This window comes from Grampus griseus (genome assembly GCF_964374135.1).
Source record: "Grampus griseus genome assembly, chromosome: 3".
Classification (NCBI taxonomy): Eukaryota; Metazoa; Chordata; class Mammalia; order Artiodactyla; family Delphinidae; genus Grampus; species Grampus griseus.
In genome coordinates, this window is record NC_139019.1 from 42,781,277 (window position 1) to 42,798,471 (window position 17,195).

Genomic DNA, 17,195 nt, shown 5'->3' on the forward strand with positions numbered 1-17,195 from the left:
GTGTTAATATTACACAAGTGGTACTTAGGGCTTGGAATGCTGTTTCCATTGGCAGCTTCATCATGCTGTGTCTCAAACAACTAGATGGGCTGAGCTCTGGAAAGATATGCTGATGATTCAAAAAGGGGAGCTTGTGATGACAAGGAAAGGTCTTGCTGTCCAAGAGCATACAAAGATTTGGATAGAATTATTTCATACGGTATGAGTGAAAAAAACAATAGTCTATATTCCTATATTCTATATAGTCTGACTTAAAATATGGACTGTAGTTAGACATCTGACTATTTAATCAACATCTCTGAAATTTAAACATTCAAGGTGTCCACATTTTTTTCTTTAGGATCTTCTCATTAGAAATTGGGGTATAACTACATTTGGGGCTGTCTCATCATTTAGCCTGGAGATAACTCAGAGCCTGGTGCATGGCTTGGATTTATTTGACTTTTCTGATGTGTTCTTTTTTTTTTTTTTTTTTTTTTTATGGTACGCGGGCCTCTCACTGTTGTGGCCTCTCCCATCGCAGAGCACAGGCTCCGGACGCGCAGGCTCAGCGGACATGGCTCACGGGCCTAGCCGCTCTGTGGCATGTGGGATCTTCCCGGACCGGGGCACGAACCCGTGTCCGCTGCATCGGCAGGCAGACTCTCAACCACTGTGCCACCAGGGAAGCCCTGATGTGTTCTTTTTTAAGGATACGCCTGATCCTAAGCCTGTTTATTTCATCTTTTTTTCCAGACAATGACTTCTGAGGGCAGGGCTGTCCTCTTTTTCTATTAGAACCCTCCTGATCGAGTTTTTTCCTCTTGAGGTGTTGCAAAGTTTACTCATTCATCTTCTCATTTTCCTTGTCTGCAGGATGATAAGATTGAATAAGCTAGTTTGTAAGGATCCATACTGGCTTTAATTTTTTTCTTGAAATTAAAAAAAATAATAATTATTTATTTACTTTTGGCTGCGTTGGGTCTTCGTTGCTGCACACAGGCTTTCTCTAGCTGCTGTGAGCAGGAGGGCTACTCTTCGTTGCGGTGCACGCGCTTCTCACTGCAGTGGCTTCTCTTGTTGTGGAGCACGGGCTCTAGGCATGCGGGCTTAAGTAGTTGCATCACACGGGCCCAGTAGTTGTGGCTTGTGGGCTCTAGAACACAGGCTCAGTAGTTGCGGCACACGGGATTAGTTGCTCTGCGGCATGTGGGATCTTCCCGAACCAGGGCTCAAACCCGTGTCCCCTGCACTGGCAGGAAGATTCTTAACCACTGTGCCACCAGGGAAGTCCTTGAATTTTTGTTTTTTGACTCACCAAGTATATGTGTTGCTTTAAAAAAGCTTTTGCCCTTGGTAGGGGTGGAAGTGTGCTGGGGATGGGAATCAGGAGATGCTTTCATGTTGGAGGTGAAGAGAGGGCGGATTCCTAACTTGCCATGGCACTATGCAACTCTGGGTAAAATGAAATCTGAGACACATGCTAAAAATTAAAAAAAGAAAAGTTTCAATAACAAATTAAAAAGTCTGTTCTGTCTCTTCATCCATCCAGCTCTTTCTATAAACAAGATTTATGAAGCACCTGTAAATACCAAACACTGTGCTAGGTGCCAGGGACTCAGAGATGAATAAGACAGGGACCCTGCCTCCAGGGGGTTCAGCTCCTAAGTCAGAGAGAGACAAACACTGGCCATTAGTCTGGTCTCAGGACACAGAAGGCCCTTAACTGTGCAGGGAAGGAAAGAGGAGGAGAATGGAAGGTCTCACCCAGGAGGATCTATTTGAGGCTATTACTGGTGAGTAGGTAAGAATTTTTCAGCTGAGCTACAGACTGGGGGCAGAACATTTTAGGAGAGGAAATCATATGCATGGGCTGGGAGGTAGGAAGAAACACAGTATATTCCGGAAACGAGGGAGTGTGTACCTGGAGAGGGGGCTATATGAGGCTGGAAAGAGAGGCCCAGCAGGACCAGGAAAGAAGATGGAGCCTGAAAAGCAAATGCTGGCAGTTTGGTCAGAGTAGCAGGACCTCCGCAGGCCCTTCATGCTGCCAATGCTGCCCCCTAGTGGAGCAGCAGGAGATGGGCAGGAGCCGCTGGAAACCATGTTAAAGGGAAGGCCCCAGAGGTGGACAGGCTGGAAGTGGGTCCCTGCGGTCGGCAGCAGACCCGGGAAGTCTGTGGCAGAACCACCTGGGACAGGTGATCTGAGCACTCAGGAAAGATGCCCTGCCCCCAGATCCTTTTGTCACCAGCTGCAGTCGCCAGATCCCACCGTTAGAGGTTCCCCCCCATCCCTGCCCCCAAATAATGAGACTGTAGGAGTTGTGTCAACATGCATTCTGCTCAGGAAAGTGTGACATCTTTACCTCTCTTTTAGGTGTTCCTGTAAATGCATGTGCTGTGGGGAGGGAAGACAGGCTTCAGAGCTAACTCAGATGAGGGCATAAGGGGAGAGATCCTGATTAAGGAACTGTACTCTGGGCTCAAGGCCCAGTTAGGACGCTTTGAAGTGGTCCGTCGGGGAGGGGGTGACCGTGAGGTGCTGGGGTAGGGAGGAAAGGACGAGGAGGGGGACAGAAACTCAGAAAGAAGTTAGCAACGTCTGGGAAACAGAAGTGCATTCCTGTACGAGCTGGCCTTCCAGCATGCCCACCATCCAGGGTTTTGCTAAGAGTGGTTGGGTACAGTTGGTATACATGGCAGAGAATATAGGCTTTGCAGTCAGGCTGGAGTTGGAGCCCCTTCTCCTCTCTGTCAACCATAAGACCCTGAGTGAGTTGCTCAACTTTTCTGAGCCTACGAGTCTAAATGGTTCTAGTATCTACCTCTTAAGAGTTTTTCAAGGATTTAATGACCCCAAGTGAACATTCCATAGATGGTGTGCATTTGTTAACCTGTATACACCCTGCACCAGCATGGCCCCCAGTAGGTGATCAGAAATGTCTTGGGCAAGGAAGGGCCCCTCGCCGCAGCAACAGGAGCAGCCAACAATTTCTAGTCACAGTTCTGAACGTGGAACTTAGATGTTCTCAGAGGTCCTTTCCTGGGCTCTGATGCCTGCTGGTAACTCAGGTGTTTCTAAGTCTAGATTGAACATTGGGCAAAATCCACACTGACTTTGACCTATAGTGAAGAGTGGCTGCCTTTTCATTCCTTTTTTGGGGGGGTTTCTTTCATTTTAATTAATTATTTGGTTGCACCAGGTCTTAGTTGCGGCAAGCGGGCTCCTTAGTTGCAGCACGTGGGCCCCTTTGTTGTGGCAGGCGGGATCCTTAGTTGCGGGTCCCAGCCTCCTTAGTTGCAGCACTTGGGCTCCTTAGTTGTGGCATGCAAACTCTTAGTTGCGGCATGCATGTGGGATCTGCTTCCCTGACCAGGGAGTGTGGAGTCTTATCCACTGAGCCACCAGGGGAGTCCCTGCCTTTTCATTCTTTAAATGTTCCTGCAGAGTTCTTTCTGTGGTCAGAATCTCAGTGCCTTAGAGTACCTTTTTACTTAAATATTCTCTTTCAGGCCATTCATTTAAAACCATGATCCCCTTTCTGGAAGCGTACAGAACCAGTTCCAGAGAAGTTGATACTAATTCATTTAAAAGCTATCACTAGTCAACAGGCTTTTTCTGACTTCAGCCAAAACTGTAGGGAAAACAATTTCCTATAAGGACAGGATCCAGGTGTGTACTTATAAGTTTTATTTTTAACCGTTAAGATTCTTCTAGCAGAGAGAGTGGCACTGACATATATACACTACCAAATGTAAAATAGATAGCTAGTGGGAAGCAGCCGCATAGCACAGGGAGATCAGCTCAGTGCTTTGTGACCACCTAGAGGGGTGGGATAGGGAGGGTGGGAGGGAGACGCAAGGGGGAGGGGATATGGGGATATCTGTATACGTATAGCTGATTTCACTTTGTTATGAAGCAGAAACTAACACAACAATGTAAAGCAATTATACTCCAATAAAGATGCTAAAAAAAAAAAGATTCTTCTAGCAAAGGAAGCCTGGACTGAGTCAAGGGGTGGGATCTCATTCAGTGTTTGAAGCAGTGCTCTGGGGAATAAATCACTTTTGACCGCTTGGTTAATCTGGCCACTCTATCAAAAGGACCATTCACACCCCTAGCTGATGAGGTAGCCGGAGCGAGAAATGCTTGATCTGAGTTGTCTTCTTTTTCCCCTTTTATTTTTGTGTGTGAGGATTCCCACTATGTATCTCACCACATTATCCTGGAAGGATTCTAATTTCAACAAATGCATAAATGTATAAATAAAAACCATTTAATGTTTTTAAAAAAATGTTCAAGAATGAGAAAAGACAATTCTAGTTATACTTTTCTGACATGTAAAACGACAAAACCAGAGTCACAAGGGATAAATGTAAAAGAATTGGGTTTTGAATGTCCAGAGATTTCTAAAACTAAGCTATGCCTTCCCATGTTTGAAACCTTTAGCAATTGGGAAAAAATAACTATAATCTAAAAAATTTTGAACTTTGAATTTAAAGGTAGGTTTTTCTCCCTCAGAGTAGATAGAACTGTTTTAAGCTGTTGAGGAACCAAGTAGCCTTTCGAAGGTCTTTCTAGGTTGGCCAGCAGCCAACCTAAAGGAGCAGCAATGGGGGCATGGGCTGTTGACCTGGGGTCACTCACTACCTGCTTCCCTCTGCTTCTCCACACTTCCTTCTCTTTCCACCTCAGGTCTCTTTTTCTCCTTCTCTTCTGTACTCTATTAAGTAACCAGAGCATGTTTAACTAGACTGAAACATCTATGTAAGAGCACAGTTTGTTGTCCTCTTGTTTATATTTTGAAAGCATGGAAGGAATGTTTTATATTAATTTAAAAAGAAAAAAGTTTAAACCAGAAGTTAAAATTGTTTCTGTGTCTCTGGGCTAGGGAAACTGAATGCCGAGGGAACTCTGTAATCTTTTTGCAGTAGGATGGATTGGATCCATAATATAAATTAGCGTAAGACAAGAGGTACCACAAAGAAGTCAGGCTGAGCCTGTAAGAGCCACAGCCAGACTTTAAACAAACACATAGCCCAAAGCCAAGACACTATTTCTACAACCTTTAGTATATATGTGAAGGGATGAAGTTAACTTGTGTGTTTGTGGATTTTTCATTTACTGCATATTTAAGATAAAAGCACAGTGTGAAGACACAAATCTAGTAGTTCGGATTTCCTTCCAGGTGGAGCTGTTACTTTCATACACTACTACTCAGCAACCTCAGGGGGCAGCAGTGGGATGCTATGGGTCAACCCGCGCCTCACTGTGACAAGACTCTAGTAGAGTGTGGGCACAGCATCTCTGTACTTGGTTGGTCCCCTGGCAACCCAGTTAAAAAATATCCATTGGGAGGGAAGATGCTGGGATTCCAGAAATCATCTCAGTAAATCCAGAAAAATGGTAAATGAATTTGCCACCTCCAAGTCTGTATTTATTAAGGCCGAGATAGGGTATTGATTTTCTTCTAAACCCTATCCATTATGCTAAATGAGCATTTAAAAAGCCACAGAACCCTCAAAAAGCACCTAGTTTACACAAAGGCCCAACACCAGTAATGATAAATCCTGTTACCTTAAACATTATGTTTAATGACATCTGGTAGTGACCACACCCAGAAAAAAACTGAGTTAAGAATTTATTAAATTTACTTAAAGGATGCAAGCTGATATATAACAGAACATTTAGAGTTATGTCAACATAAAAACAATAGCTGTGGTTACAAGTTGCACATGCAATTCACTGTGCAAAAGTGAAAATACATACAATAGTCTTTCTAGACAAGCCTTCTATATGAAGTTAGATTAGGTCGGGGTACAAGAGCAAGTGAACTTAAAAGGATTGCACTTACAATTAAATGGGACATACGGTATAAATAGGAGACATACCTAATGCTACTCACTGTACTGTAGTACTAGCAAATTGCACACTTATTTTTAGAGTATACTATTCAATATATATATATAGAGAGAGAGACTAAGACTAAAGAATTTTCAAATATCCACCTTTAAACTATCCCTTTATTTCTGACACATCACATTTTGATATTCATGTAACAGCATCTGAAGCATGTAGTTATCATTCTCAAAGCTTATGTTTAAGGGATAAAAGGTCTGTAACATCTATCACCATTGGCCTTAAATTCATTTTCATCATGATCTATCAACTTTAAAGAACTGTGTAATGAAGTTTAACCCGTTTTAAGGAACTGACTACAAAAAGCCTTATTAAAAAATTTAGAAATAGGTAACAAAAGAGCTCATCCAGAGCTGCCTTTTTATTTTTAATGCAATGTATATTAGAATATCGTGGGAATACACATACAAGTAGTATATACAATGAAAAAAAATAGATTAACCCAAAAGATATTACATTTAGCTTTGGAAAGTTTTGTTTTGACATACATCTAAATTCTATTTATAAATAGCCTGAAAAGGAACGGCTACCAAGGACCAGTTTATAGAATTAGGCTGTAAGTTTGCTAGTTTAAAATTTCTTAAACCTAAATATCTTGCCATTTTATGGCTTCATATTCTTTTAATTTACAAAAGTGCAAAGAAATTTTTAAAGTAATCTTACCTGGGCAATAGAATCTAACACGACCTCCAACAGAAAGCTATCCCAATATTTTTAAACAATTGAACTTTAAGTTTTATGTAGCTTATTATTTTGACACTTTACCCATTTCAACAAAAAAACTACTGAAACAGAAATGTATGGTATAGAAATTTGTTCCTAACACCAAAGAGAGGAGGAGGTTGGTGTGGAATATAACGGAATAGACTAGGAAGAGTTCTCCTACTTAATTTATAGTTTTATAGTTGGTCAGTACATGCCAGTTAACAGAAATATTTTAGGGAATTCTACTATATAGTTATTCTATTTCTAAATTTATGTCATGATTTTAACTAAACTACGTGAGTAGAAAAAAGACATCTTTTAAATTTGATTTCTATTTATAGTGCTATTTTAGATGTTCCACTTTAAATTTGACTTTTCATAAATATATGTTTTAAAAGTATATTTCAACTTCATTAACCCTTAACTTCACAATAAACTAGGGTCTTGGATGACTTCGTGTGTAAAAAAAAAATCTCTATCAAAGAAAAAGGTTGAAATTAAACAAACAACTAGGCACAGAACAGATGTGAACACAAAACATGTGAATGATTCTGCTTTTTCCCTTGCTTCTGGTCACATGTTGGGTATGTTCCCTAGTGCTGAATGATCCATGTTAAAAAAGAATTAAACTTTTAGATTTTAGTGGGTTTGAAGTCTGATAGTTTTCCAACAGTTATTTAGCCTCATGCCTTTATGAAGGATGAGGGTAGGATACCAAAGACACCAGTAACAATCAAATTACAATAACAACACATGTAACATATGCTTATTATTTTTTTAGTCTTACAAGAGGGCAACTGCATCAAATTTTTGCATACTATATATTTAATGAGTAGTTTATCCACTATCTTAAACATAGTCTAATTTTCACATAAATTAACTGGATTTGTTTCTGGGCCTACCTAAAATATAATTTACATATATCAAGACAGATTATTCTAAGACATGCCTTATGAAAGTAATTTTGTACTTAAGTTTCATGATTGCTTTTTTTGGGGGCAAAGATGTATATTACATAAATATATTTATTTCCTGAATGAATTTTTGCACAGTAACTATATCCATTTAATATGCCTAAAGTGCTTTTGTGGCTGGGGGGCATTCACTCACTGCACCATGTTCTACACAAGTTTCAACATACAAATTTGCTTATATGATGTCCTTTCTTAAATAACTATTTGTTCTGATTCCCAGAGATCATGAGTTCACATTTTATAACTGCCCACCTCCCATGTACAATCTCCACACTAAAATGTTCTCCACAACACTGCTATTTGTTAGGAGGAAGGTTAGAGCTAAACATGGTTATAACAACATGACTACTTATTTTGAGGAAATGAAAAATGTAATAGATATAAATTTGTTGACATTTAGCAAGATAAATCCTGTCCTGATTTGGACCAGCCTTTGATAACCAACTTAAACGGTGGTAATGCTTATTACCTTGTAGTGTGTAGTGTGTGTGAGTTTGGGGTCTCTCTGTTCCAACCTGACCTGTCTGTGCCTAATTTTCCTCATCTACTACTGATTCTGACATTCTACCAATCTCATGTTGGTTTTGCCTAAAGTAGAACAGGATATATCAGAATAAAGCATCTGCTCTGTCTCGCAAAGACCATATATGAGAAAGAACTCTGAAAAGTATCAGGCAAGAATACAAGGGATAAAGCATAACAGCAAGTCTAATGCGAACAATATTGAGACAGTAATGAGTCGAATTACATCTCAACTGTAAATGTGTACTAATTTTTCTCAGCCTTTTATTCTTCAGTAACCTCTACAAACTATTTTAAGTTGGCTTGGTTTCTGTAAATTAAATATGACAGAAAAACAACACAAACTTACTTGACAGCAGTAGTCAACCACATGACAATTTCTTCTTACTTACTCAGCTCCTAGTTTTTAGCCCCTGCCTCCTCGTCAAACGTGGTGGGTAGGGAATAACATAAATGCGAAAGTGAGTTTAGTGCTAAACTCTGGAAGCCCAACTCACTTTTCCCCTGAAGAACAGAACATGTGGGAAAAGGTTTAAAATATTCCTAAATCATCATGTAGAACTAAGTTCCACCTACCTCAGAACAGGCAGACATTCAAATACTCTCTCTTCATTAAGTGCCTCTACAATAAGGATATTTGCTAACTGCGAGATTTCCTAAGATCAATATGTACATTTTTGGGGTGGTGCTTTGTTTGTTTTGGTGAGTATTGCCCAAGTCTTCTAACTTATTAGTCTGCTTCAAACACCTACTAGAAAGAAAGAAAAAACTCAGTCTTGGCCTACTTAAAAAACAAAGCATATTAAATCAAAACACATTTTAAGGTGAAGACATACTGTATAAAGTGCCTCATCAACCAAATTCTCTGACGTCTTAACAAGAAGGGTCAATAATGTTTATATACATGTACAGAAGAGTGTTAACAATTTAAGCCTTTATAAATGGCAAAGGATTTTTTAAATGTTTAAGATAGTTCGTCACATTCATTCCTAGCTCTTATCTGGACCCTCTGCTGAGTTTGTGAAATGGATCTTCGGAGGTTGTCAATAGTGATAGAAAGCAAATGTTTGAAAATTTACTTAACTGTCTAATATTAAAAAATTAATATTTTTAGTTTGCCAAGTTAAAACTCCAGAATTCCTTTTCTCCAGTAACTGGCAGCATCATTACCAATGGACGAGAACTAATATTTTATATGTTGGTATGATTATAAATGAGCCCAATTTTTTTTTTTTTTTGTCAGACAACAAAAGCTGGGCTCATATTAGTTGTACCATCTGGACTCTTTTAAAATTATGTTGTCACTTGAAGTAGAGGGTCTAGATCTTGCTCCCCCAATTTGTATGCTAATTCTCCCCAAGATTTGATATTTGATGACTATTCTCATTAAAATCAGTATAGCTGTGCTCACTAAGTTTACCACTGCTTTTAATTTAAATACGCTCTGTTTTCTAGATAGCAAAACCAAAAGTTTCACTTTATAAATTTCAGACAAGCTTTGTTTTTCTTCAGTGCAAACATCCTGAAACAGCACAAAGTCATTCAGCTATTTGGAGGATGAAGTCAGTTTATGTAGTGCTTTAAGTCAAATCCCAGATATTCTGGAATGGAAACAGCCCACATGGGAGGACAGTACCTTCTTGTCCTTAAGGGCAAATGATCATCTTCAGTGAGTGAAGATCTGAAATCACAGATAAAATACTTTTTTTAGCTTTACTTTACAGGTACTTCCAAAGTTGTAACAGGAGTTAGTCTGTCACTGAGGCATGTAGCCACCTCGTCTTACAGTCTGTGGTAAGTAACTTTTAGGCATTCCTTCATCAATTGTAGCCTCCATCCCAACTGTTTCAAATCTCTCTACTTGTCCTTCGATGCCTGGACCAAAAGCATCTGCTGCAGGAACTTCCTGAAACATTTTCATCTGCCCAGATCCATAGGGCTGTGAAATATGATCTGAAATCTGTTGCTGTTTAAGTCTAACAAACTCTCCTTCATTGACTGATGAAACTTGCTTTGACCTTTGAAAATGCGAAATATCTGGACTGGTTTCATGTTGACTGCAGTTCTGTTTGAAATACTGTTGCCTGGGCAAAATGCTGTCACTGCCATCTACATTATCTACCAGCTGTAGATCTTCTGGCCGTTCTTCAGAATCTAACAAGGGCTGGGTGGACTCGGATCTTGAGAAGACTTGGACCGATGGCACCTGGTGTCTGTAGCCACTATGTACCACAGTGGAATACTGGACAGTACTCGAAGTGTTCTGTGCCGATTCATTTTCATCACTGCTAGAAATGCTTGGCCTAGAAGATGACATGCATGAAGACCCTCCAATACCACTGCTGTGTCCTTCAGTATTAATTTTTTCCTTCTTGAATAGGTCCAATGATTTTAGATCTTCTGGGAAAGGCTTTTTGTCATTTGCTTCTATTTCCACAACACTTACATCAGTGAAATTGCCATCTGGATACATTTGATCTTTTGAATTAAAATGCTAAGAAAGAGAGAAAATGAATTATTACCTATGGTGCATGGTCATTTAGAAACTCTGAAATAATTACATATGACATATTAGTTAAAGCCACAGAGTAATGAATCTCTGAAACTTCTCAGTAGCTTTTAATGGTGCAGAGATAATCTATATCACTAATTAAATCACGTGAATCATGGATATTGTGAAATGATTCTAAAAAGTATGAATTACACTGTATTTCCTCAGAATTCTAAGTCAATATTGTTGGTGTTACATTTTGATAAACTTAAAGGTCTAGAAATAAAATTTCATATTTCATGCCTAGTCTGGGCAGCCTAGGATTAATTGGATAGAAAAATGAGGAAAACATTAAATCAAACTCAAATGACTGAAGGTTCATAGGATATACATGTCAATCTGCTAATCTAAAATTAAAGGACTGTCAGAAGATAATAAGTACAAATCATTCCCCCTTTAGGGACGTTCAAGGAATTTACTGTAGGTTTCCAGAAGCCATTTAATCATGTTAAAATGGTAGATTTAAAATTTTATTTTAATATATAACCTAAAATGCTTGCCTTACAACAGAGTTATCACACAGCAGCATTAAAACACAGGTTTTCAACTTACAAGTTCAATCAAATATTTTTAATGTATACTAAATAGAATTGGGAATATAAGGACAAATATGCTATGGTGATAAGAAACTCCTAGAATACATAAGTATTATTTTAAATTTTGACTAAAATTCTCATTTATGTACTATTTTCATCTACTTTTCGATTTAGTCTGATTATCTTTTGCTTGAACTCTACAATATATCCTAATATGCTTGTGTATTACAAGTAAGTCAGAAATATTTTATCTTACCCTTGGAGGTGTGTGAGGTGACCACTGGGCAATATGACTCTTTGAAGGATCTGGAACATTAGGCCAGATGTGTTTTTTAATTCTGGAGAGAAAAGAAATATCGCATATGTAGAACCACATGTAATAAACAATGAATAGTCCCTATTTCTAAACATTATTATCCAAGAATCTTAAGAATCAAACCAATTAAATAAACAAAAAATACCTACTGTATCCCAAAGCTAACAAAAACGTTATTTTTCTTGTAACCAATAGAAAAAGAAATACTGTTGAAAATGCATAAGGATCTTTATCCTTAAAGAAAAACTGTTTGTTTATAAGACTAAAGCTGGTAATCAGTATTCAATTTTTAAAAATCTCTGAAATTAAATCCTGCAATAAAAACCACTTAAAGGCTTCCCTGGTGGTGCAGCGGTTATGAATCTGCCTGCCAATGCAGGGGACACGGGTTCGAGCCCTGGTCTGAGAAGATCCCACATGCTGTGGAGCAACTAAGTCGGTGTGCCACAACCACAGAGCCTGTGCTCTAGAGCCCACGAGCCACAACTACTGAGCCCGCGTGCCACAACGACTGAAGTCTGTGTGCCTAGAGCCCATGCTCCACAACAAGAGAAGCCACCACAATGAGAAGTCCATGCATTGCAACGAAGAGTAGCCCCTGCTCGCAACTAGAGAAAGCCTGTACGCAGCAACGAAGACCCAACACAGCCAAAAATAAATAAAATAAATTAAAACACACAAACAACAACAATAACACTTAAAAACTTTAGCCAGGGTCATGGTATACCTTCTCTCCCCAAAACAAAACCCCAAAAATGTTCAATTTTCACATTGGTACAAGATAAATTTGATTTTTCACAAGGAAGAAAAGGCTAACAATGAATTCAGGATATCCCCCATCATAAAAAATCTATTTAAATATGTTTACCTTAATACAGTCCCTAGCCCAACATTAGAGGTCCATAGTGTACACAGGTACACAGGAAATGAGTCATCTTGAGAATAAGTTCAAATAAAGATGAGTAATAAGATCCTAACAGACTGTCCTGCAGGAACAACTATGAAATCTGGACATAATATAAAAAGCAATAACGTTAACAACCTAAATGAACTGACCAACCAAAAAAAAAATGGATGAATCCCTTGTAAGACACCAATTACCAAAACAGATTGAAAAAGAAAACTTCAATAGCCCTATACTTGTGAGAAATTCAATTTTTAATTAAAAACCTCCCCACAAAGAAAACAGCAGGCCCAGATGGCTTCATTTGTGAATTCTATCAAACATTTAAAGAGGAAATAAAACCAACCCTACACACTCTCCCAGAAAATAGAGGTAATATGTCCTGAGGCCATTCATTTTATGAGATAATTAGTATTACCCTGAGTCCAAAACTACACAATGACACCACAAAAAGGACAAACCAATATTACTCATGAACATAAAAATGCAAAAATTAACACACCGAATCTAGCAAAATCCAAGGGATGCAAGGTATAACACCTGAAAATCAATGAATAAAATTCATATTTATGAAAGGAGAAAAATCATAAGCTCATCTCAACAGATGCAGAAAAAGCATTTGACAAAATTCAATATCCATTCATGACAAAAACTCTTAGCAAAACATAAATATAAGAACTTCCTCAACTTACAGCTAATATAACATGCAATGGTGTAGACTGAACGTTTTTTCGCCTAAGATTGGGAATAATGGAAAGATGTTGGCTCTTACTTCTATTCAACATAGTACTGAAGGTCTTAGCCAGTACAATGATGAAAAGAACTAAAAGTATAAAGACTGGAATCTTTACTTGCACGCAGCATGACTGTGCATGTTGAAAATCCAAAAAGTGACTAAATTAATTTATGAAGATCTCAGTATACAAGACCAATATATTTACAAGATCAATTGCACTTTTCAATATACTAGCAATGAACAATTAGAAAGTAAAAAATTTGAAATTCTATTTATAATAGCACACAGAAAAAAGAACACTTAGGAAGGAATAAATTTAACATAAGATGTGCAAGGCCTGAAAACTACAAAACATTGCAAAAGGAACCAAGATAAGTATAGAGATATACCACATTCACGTACTGAAAGATTTATTTGACTCATGAACATGTGAACTCATGTTCAGATTGCCTTTTACCCTAAACTGATGGACAGATTCAATAAAATTCCAATAAAAATTCTAACAGATTTTTAAAGGAAATTTATAAGCTGATATTAAAATTTATATGAAAAGGCAAAGAACCTAGCAAAAATAATTTTGAAAAAAAATATTGGAGGAATTCTACCACCTGGTCTCAAAACTTACTATAGAGCTATAATAAATCAAGACCACGTGTTATCAGGATGAATAGACATAGAGAACAATGGAACAGGATTGAGAGTCCACAAACAGATCCAGACTTATATGGATAATTGATTTTGGCAAGATAATTCAATAGGAAAAGATAGCCTTTTCAATAAATGATGCTGGGAATGACTAGATATCTATGGAAAAAAACTTTGACCCTGACTTCACAACATGCACAAAAATTTATTCTAAATAGATCACAGCACAGAGTTAAAATGATTAAACTTCTAGAGGAAAATATAGGAGAACATATTTGTGACACTGGGTTAGGCAAAGATTTCTTAAACAGGACATAGAAAGCAAGAACCATTAAAAAAAAAACCCTGATAAAATAGACTTGATCAAAATTAAACTTTTGCTTTTCTAAAGTCACAGTTAAGAGAATAAAAAGGCAAGCCACAGTTCAGAATTTGCAAAACATATATTTGACAAAAAGTTTGTAACCAGATATATAAAGAACGCTTAAACCTCAATATTTACAAGACAAATCACCCAATTTAAAAATGGGCAAAAGATTTCAAAAGACACACCACAAAAGAAGATGTATAGGTAGCACATGAAAAGATCTATTACTGGTTATCATGGAAACAGAAGTTACAACCACAATGAGATAGCACTACAAACCCATGAGAAAGAATAGCTAAAATTAAAAACCTTGTCAGTACCAAGAATTGAGGATGATATGGAACAAATGGAACGCTCACATTGCTCTTGGGAATACAAGATGGTACAAACACTTTGGAAAACAGTTTGACAGCTTCTTATAAAGTTAAATATGCACTTACTGTATGACCCAGCAATCTCACTACTAAGTATTTACTCAAGATAAATGATAATATATTGTCACACAAAGATCTGTATGTGAATGTTCATAACAACACATATATATTTTAGCTATTCATCATAGCCAAAAATAAAAGAAACAACCTAAACTTTCATAATAGGTGTACAGGTAAACAAATTTTGATATCTCTATACTATAGAATACTATTCAGCAATAAAAAGAAAAATATTAATTTATGCAACATGGATGAATCTCAAAAATATGTCAAGTGAAAGACATCAAACACAAAAAATTACATGTTGTTTGATTCCATATATGTGAAATCCCAGAAAAGGTAAAACTGCAACCAGAGAAAGTAGATCAGTGATTGCTGCGGCCAAGGGGCTGAGGGAGAGGACACAGTACAAAGCAGAATGAAGAAACTTTGTAGAGTGATGGAAATGTTCTCTATCTTGAGTGTGGTGGTAGTTATACATCTATATACAGTTACAAAAATTCATTAAACTGTACACTTAAGATGGATGAATTTCATTGCATGTAAATTATAGATCAATGAAAGTGGGGGAAAAGGCAAAATTATGAATATGGGTACTTACAGGTCTCGCTTATTAAAGCAGAATAATACTCCCAAAAGGGTTGTCAATAGGAATGCTAAGCAAACAGGTACAACAATAGCTTCAATTTCTCCTTGAGCTAAAGAAAAAGAAAGGAGAAAGAAAGAAAATAACTGTTGACACATATGCTAAAGAGAAATAATGCAACATCCCAACCAGATTACTGTTGAAAAGATGAAATGCCATCCTAATATTTTTTTACAACCTTTTCAAACTTAAAGGTGTTTCTCTCCCCCCTCCCTTCCCCCTTGGTAAATCATATCCTAGCTACTTACACCTTACACAGTAACCTGACCACATAGTATGCATAAAATATATGTTGGCTGGGGGAATAAATTGATTAGTTCAGTTTATTGGATAGATAATCTATCTACCTGGTAAGAGCTTTCAAACCTATTTATTATATTTACGGTCTGCACTCAGCAGAATCTTAGCAAAAGCTTATCTCTGAGTTCTAGAACTAATGGGTAGAATTGGAAAAGTTTTTTCTTTTTTAAAATTAATTAATTTTTGGCTGCGATGGGTCTTTGTTGTTGCGTGCTGGCTTTCTCTAGTTGCTGTGAGCGGGGGCTGCTCTTTGTTGCGGTGCGCAGGCTTCTCATTGTGGTGCCTTCTCCTGTTGCAGAGCACGGGCTCTAGGCATGCGGGCTTCAGTAGTTGTGGCACACGGGCTCTAGAGCGCAGGCTCAGTAGTTGTGGCGCACGGGCTTCGCTGCTCCGCGGCATGTGGGATCTTCCTGGACCAGGGATCGAACCTGTGTCCCCTGCATTGGCAGGTGGATTCTTAACCACTGCGCCACCAGGGAAGTCCCTGGAAAAGCTTTAAACAATCTCAATAATTGCACTATAAATGTAATCTTCTATAAGGAATAAAAATGTAAAATTCAGGCAAAATTTTTAATAGTTATTTACTATTTTCAAAAAGATGATAAATCTAACATAGGGCTAAGAATTTTAGGAGAATCTTAACAGGCACAAGGAGTGGCAGAAGTAGGAATAATATCTAAAACGCAGCAAGCCTGAGATTCCTAAATACCACATGAATCCCTATCTGCAATCAAAACTACAATGAGGGGTCACCTCACGCCGGTCAGAATGGCCATTATCAAAAATCTAGAAACAGTAAATGCTGGACAGGGTGTGGTGAAAAGGGAACCCTCCTGAACTGTTGGTGGGAATGTAAATTGATACAACCAATATGGAAAACAGTATGGGGGGTTCCTTAAAAAACTAAAAATAGAACTACCATATGACCCAGCAATCCCACTACTGGACATATACCCTGAGAAAACTGTAATTGAAAAAGAGACATGTACCACAATGTTCACTGCAGCACTATTTACAATAGCCAGGACATGGAACCAACCTAAATGTCCACTGACAGATGAATGGATAAAGAAGATGTGGCACATATATACAATGGAATATTACTCAGCCATAAAAAGAAATGAAACTGAGTTATTTGTAGTGAGGTGGATGGACCTAGAGGCTGTCATACAGAGTGAAATAAGTCAGAAAGAGAAAAACAAATACTGTATGCCAATGCATATATATGGAATCTTAAAAAAAAATGGTACTGATAAACCTAGTTGCACAGCAGGAATAAAGAGGTAGACATAGAAAGTGGATTTGAGGACATGGGGTGGGAGGGCGAAGCTGGGGTGAAGTGAGAGTAGCATCGACATATATACACTACTGAACGTAAAATAGTTGGCTGGTGGGAAGCAGCCGCATAGCACAGGGAGATCAGCTCAGTGCTCTGCAATGACCTAGAGGGGTGGGATAGGGAGGAGGGGAGGGAGGCTCAAGAGGGAGGGGATATGGGGACAAGTATATGCATGTGGCTGATTCGTTTTGTTGTGCAACAGAAACTAACACAGTATTGTGAAGCAATTATACTGCAATAAAGATGTATAAAAAAATAAAAGAGGACTTATTAATCAAATGAATCACTAATTGGGACAATTTATATTAGAGATTTTTTT

General features: G+C 38.0%; 1 protein-coding gene across 1 annotated transcript in view; it reads right to left on the reverse strand.

Moving 5' to 3' along the window:
- Nucleotides 1–5,591: 5,591 nt before the first annotated feature.
- Nucleotides 5,592–17,195, reverse strand: part of IL6ST (interleukin 6 cytokine family signal transducer) — a 49,364-nt gene continuing 37,760 nt past the window's right edge. The window contains exons 14-16 of the mRNA XM_082651457.1: nucleotides 15,193–15,289; nucleotides 11,446–11,527; nucleotides 5,592–10,596 (exon numbers count right to left, since the gene is read on the reverse strand). Of these exons, the coding sequence (XP_082507583.1) occupies nucleotides 9,859–10,596; nucleotides 11,446–11,527; nucleotides 15,193–15,289 (917 nt within the window). The 3' untranslated portion in view covers nucleotides 5,592–9,858. The remainder of the gene's footprint in view (nucleotides 10,597–11,445; nucleotides 11,528–15,192; nucleotides 15,290–17,195) is intronic.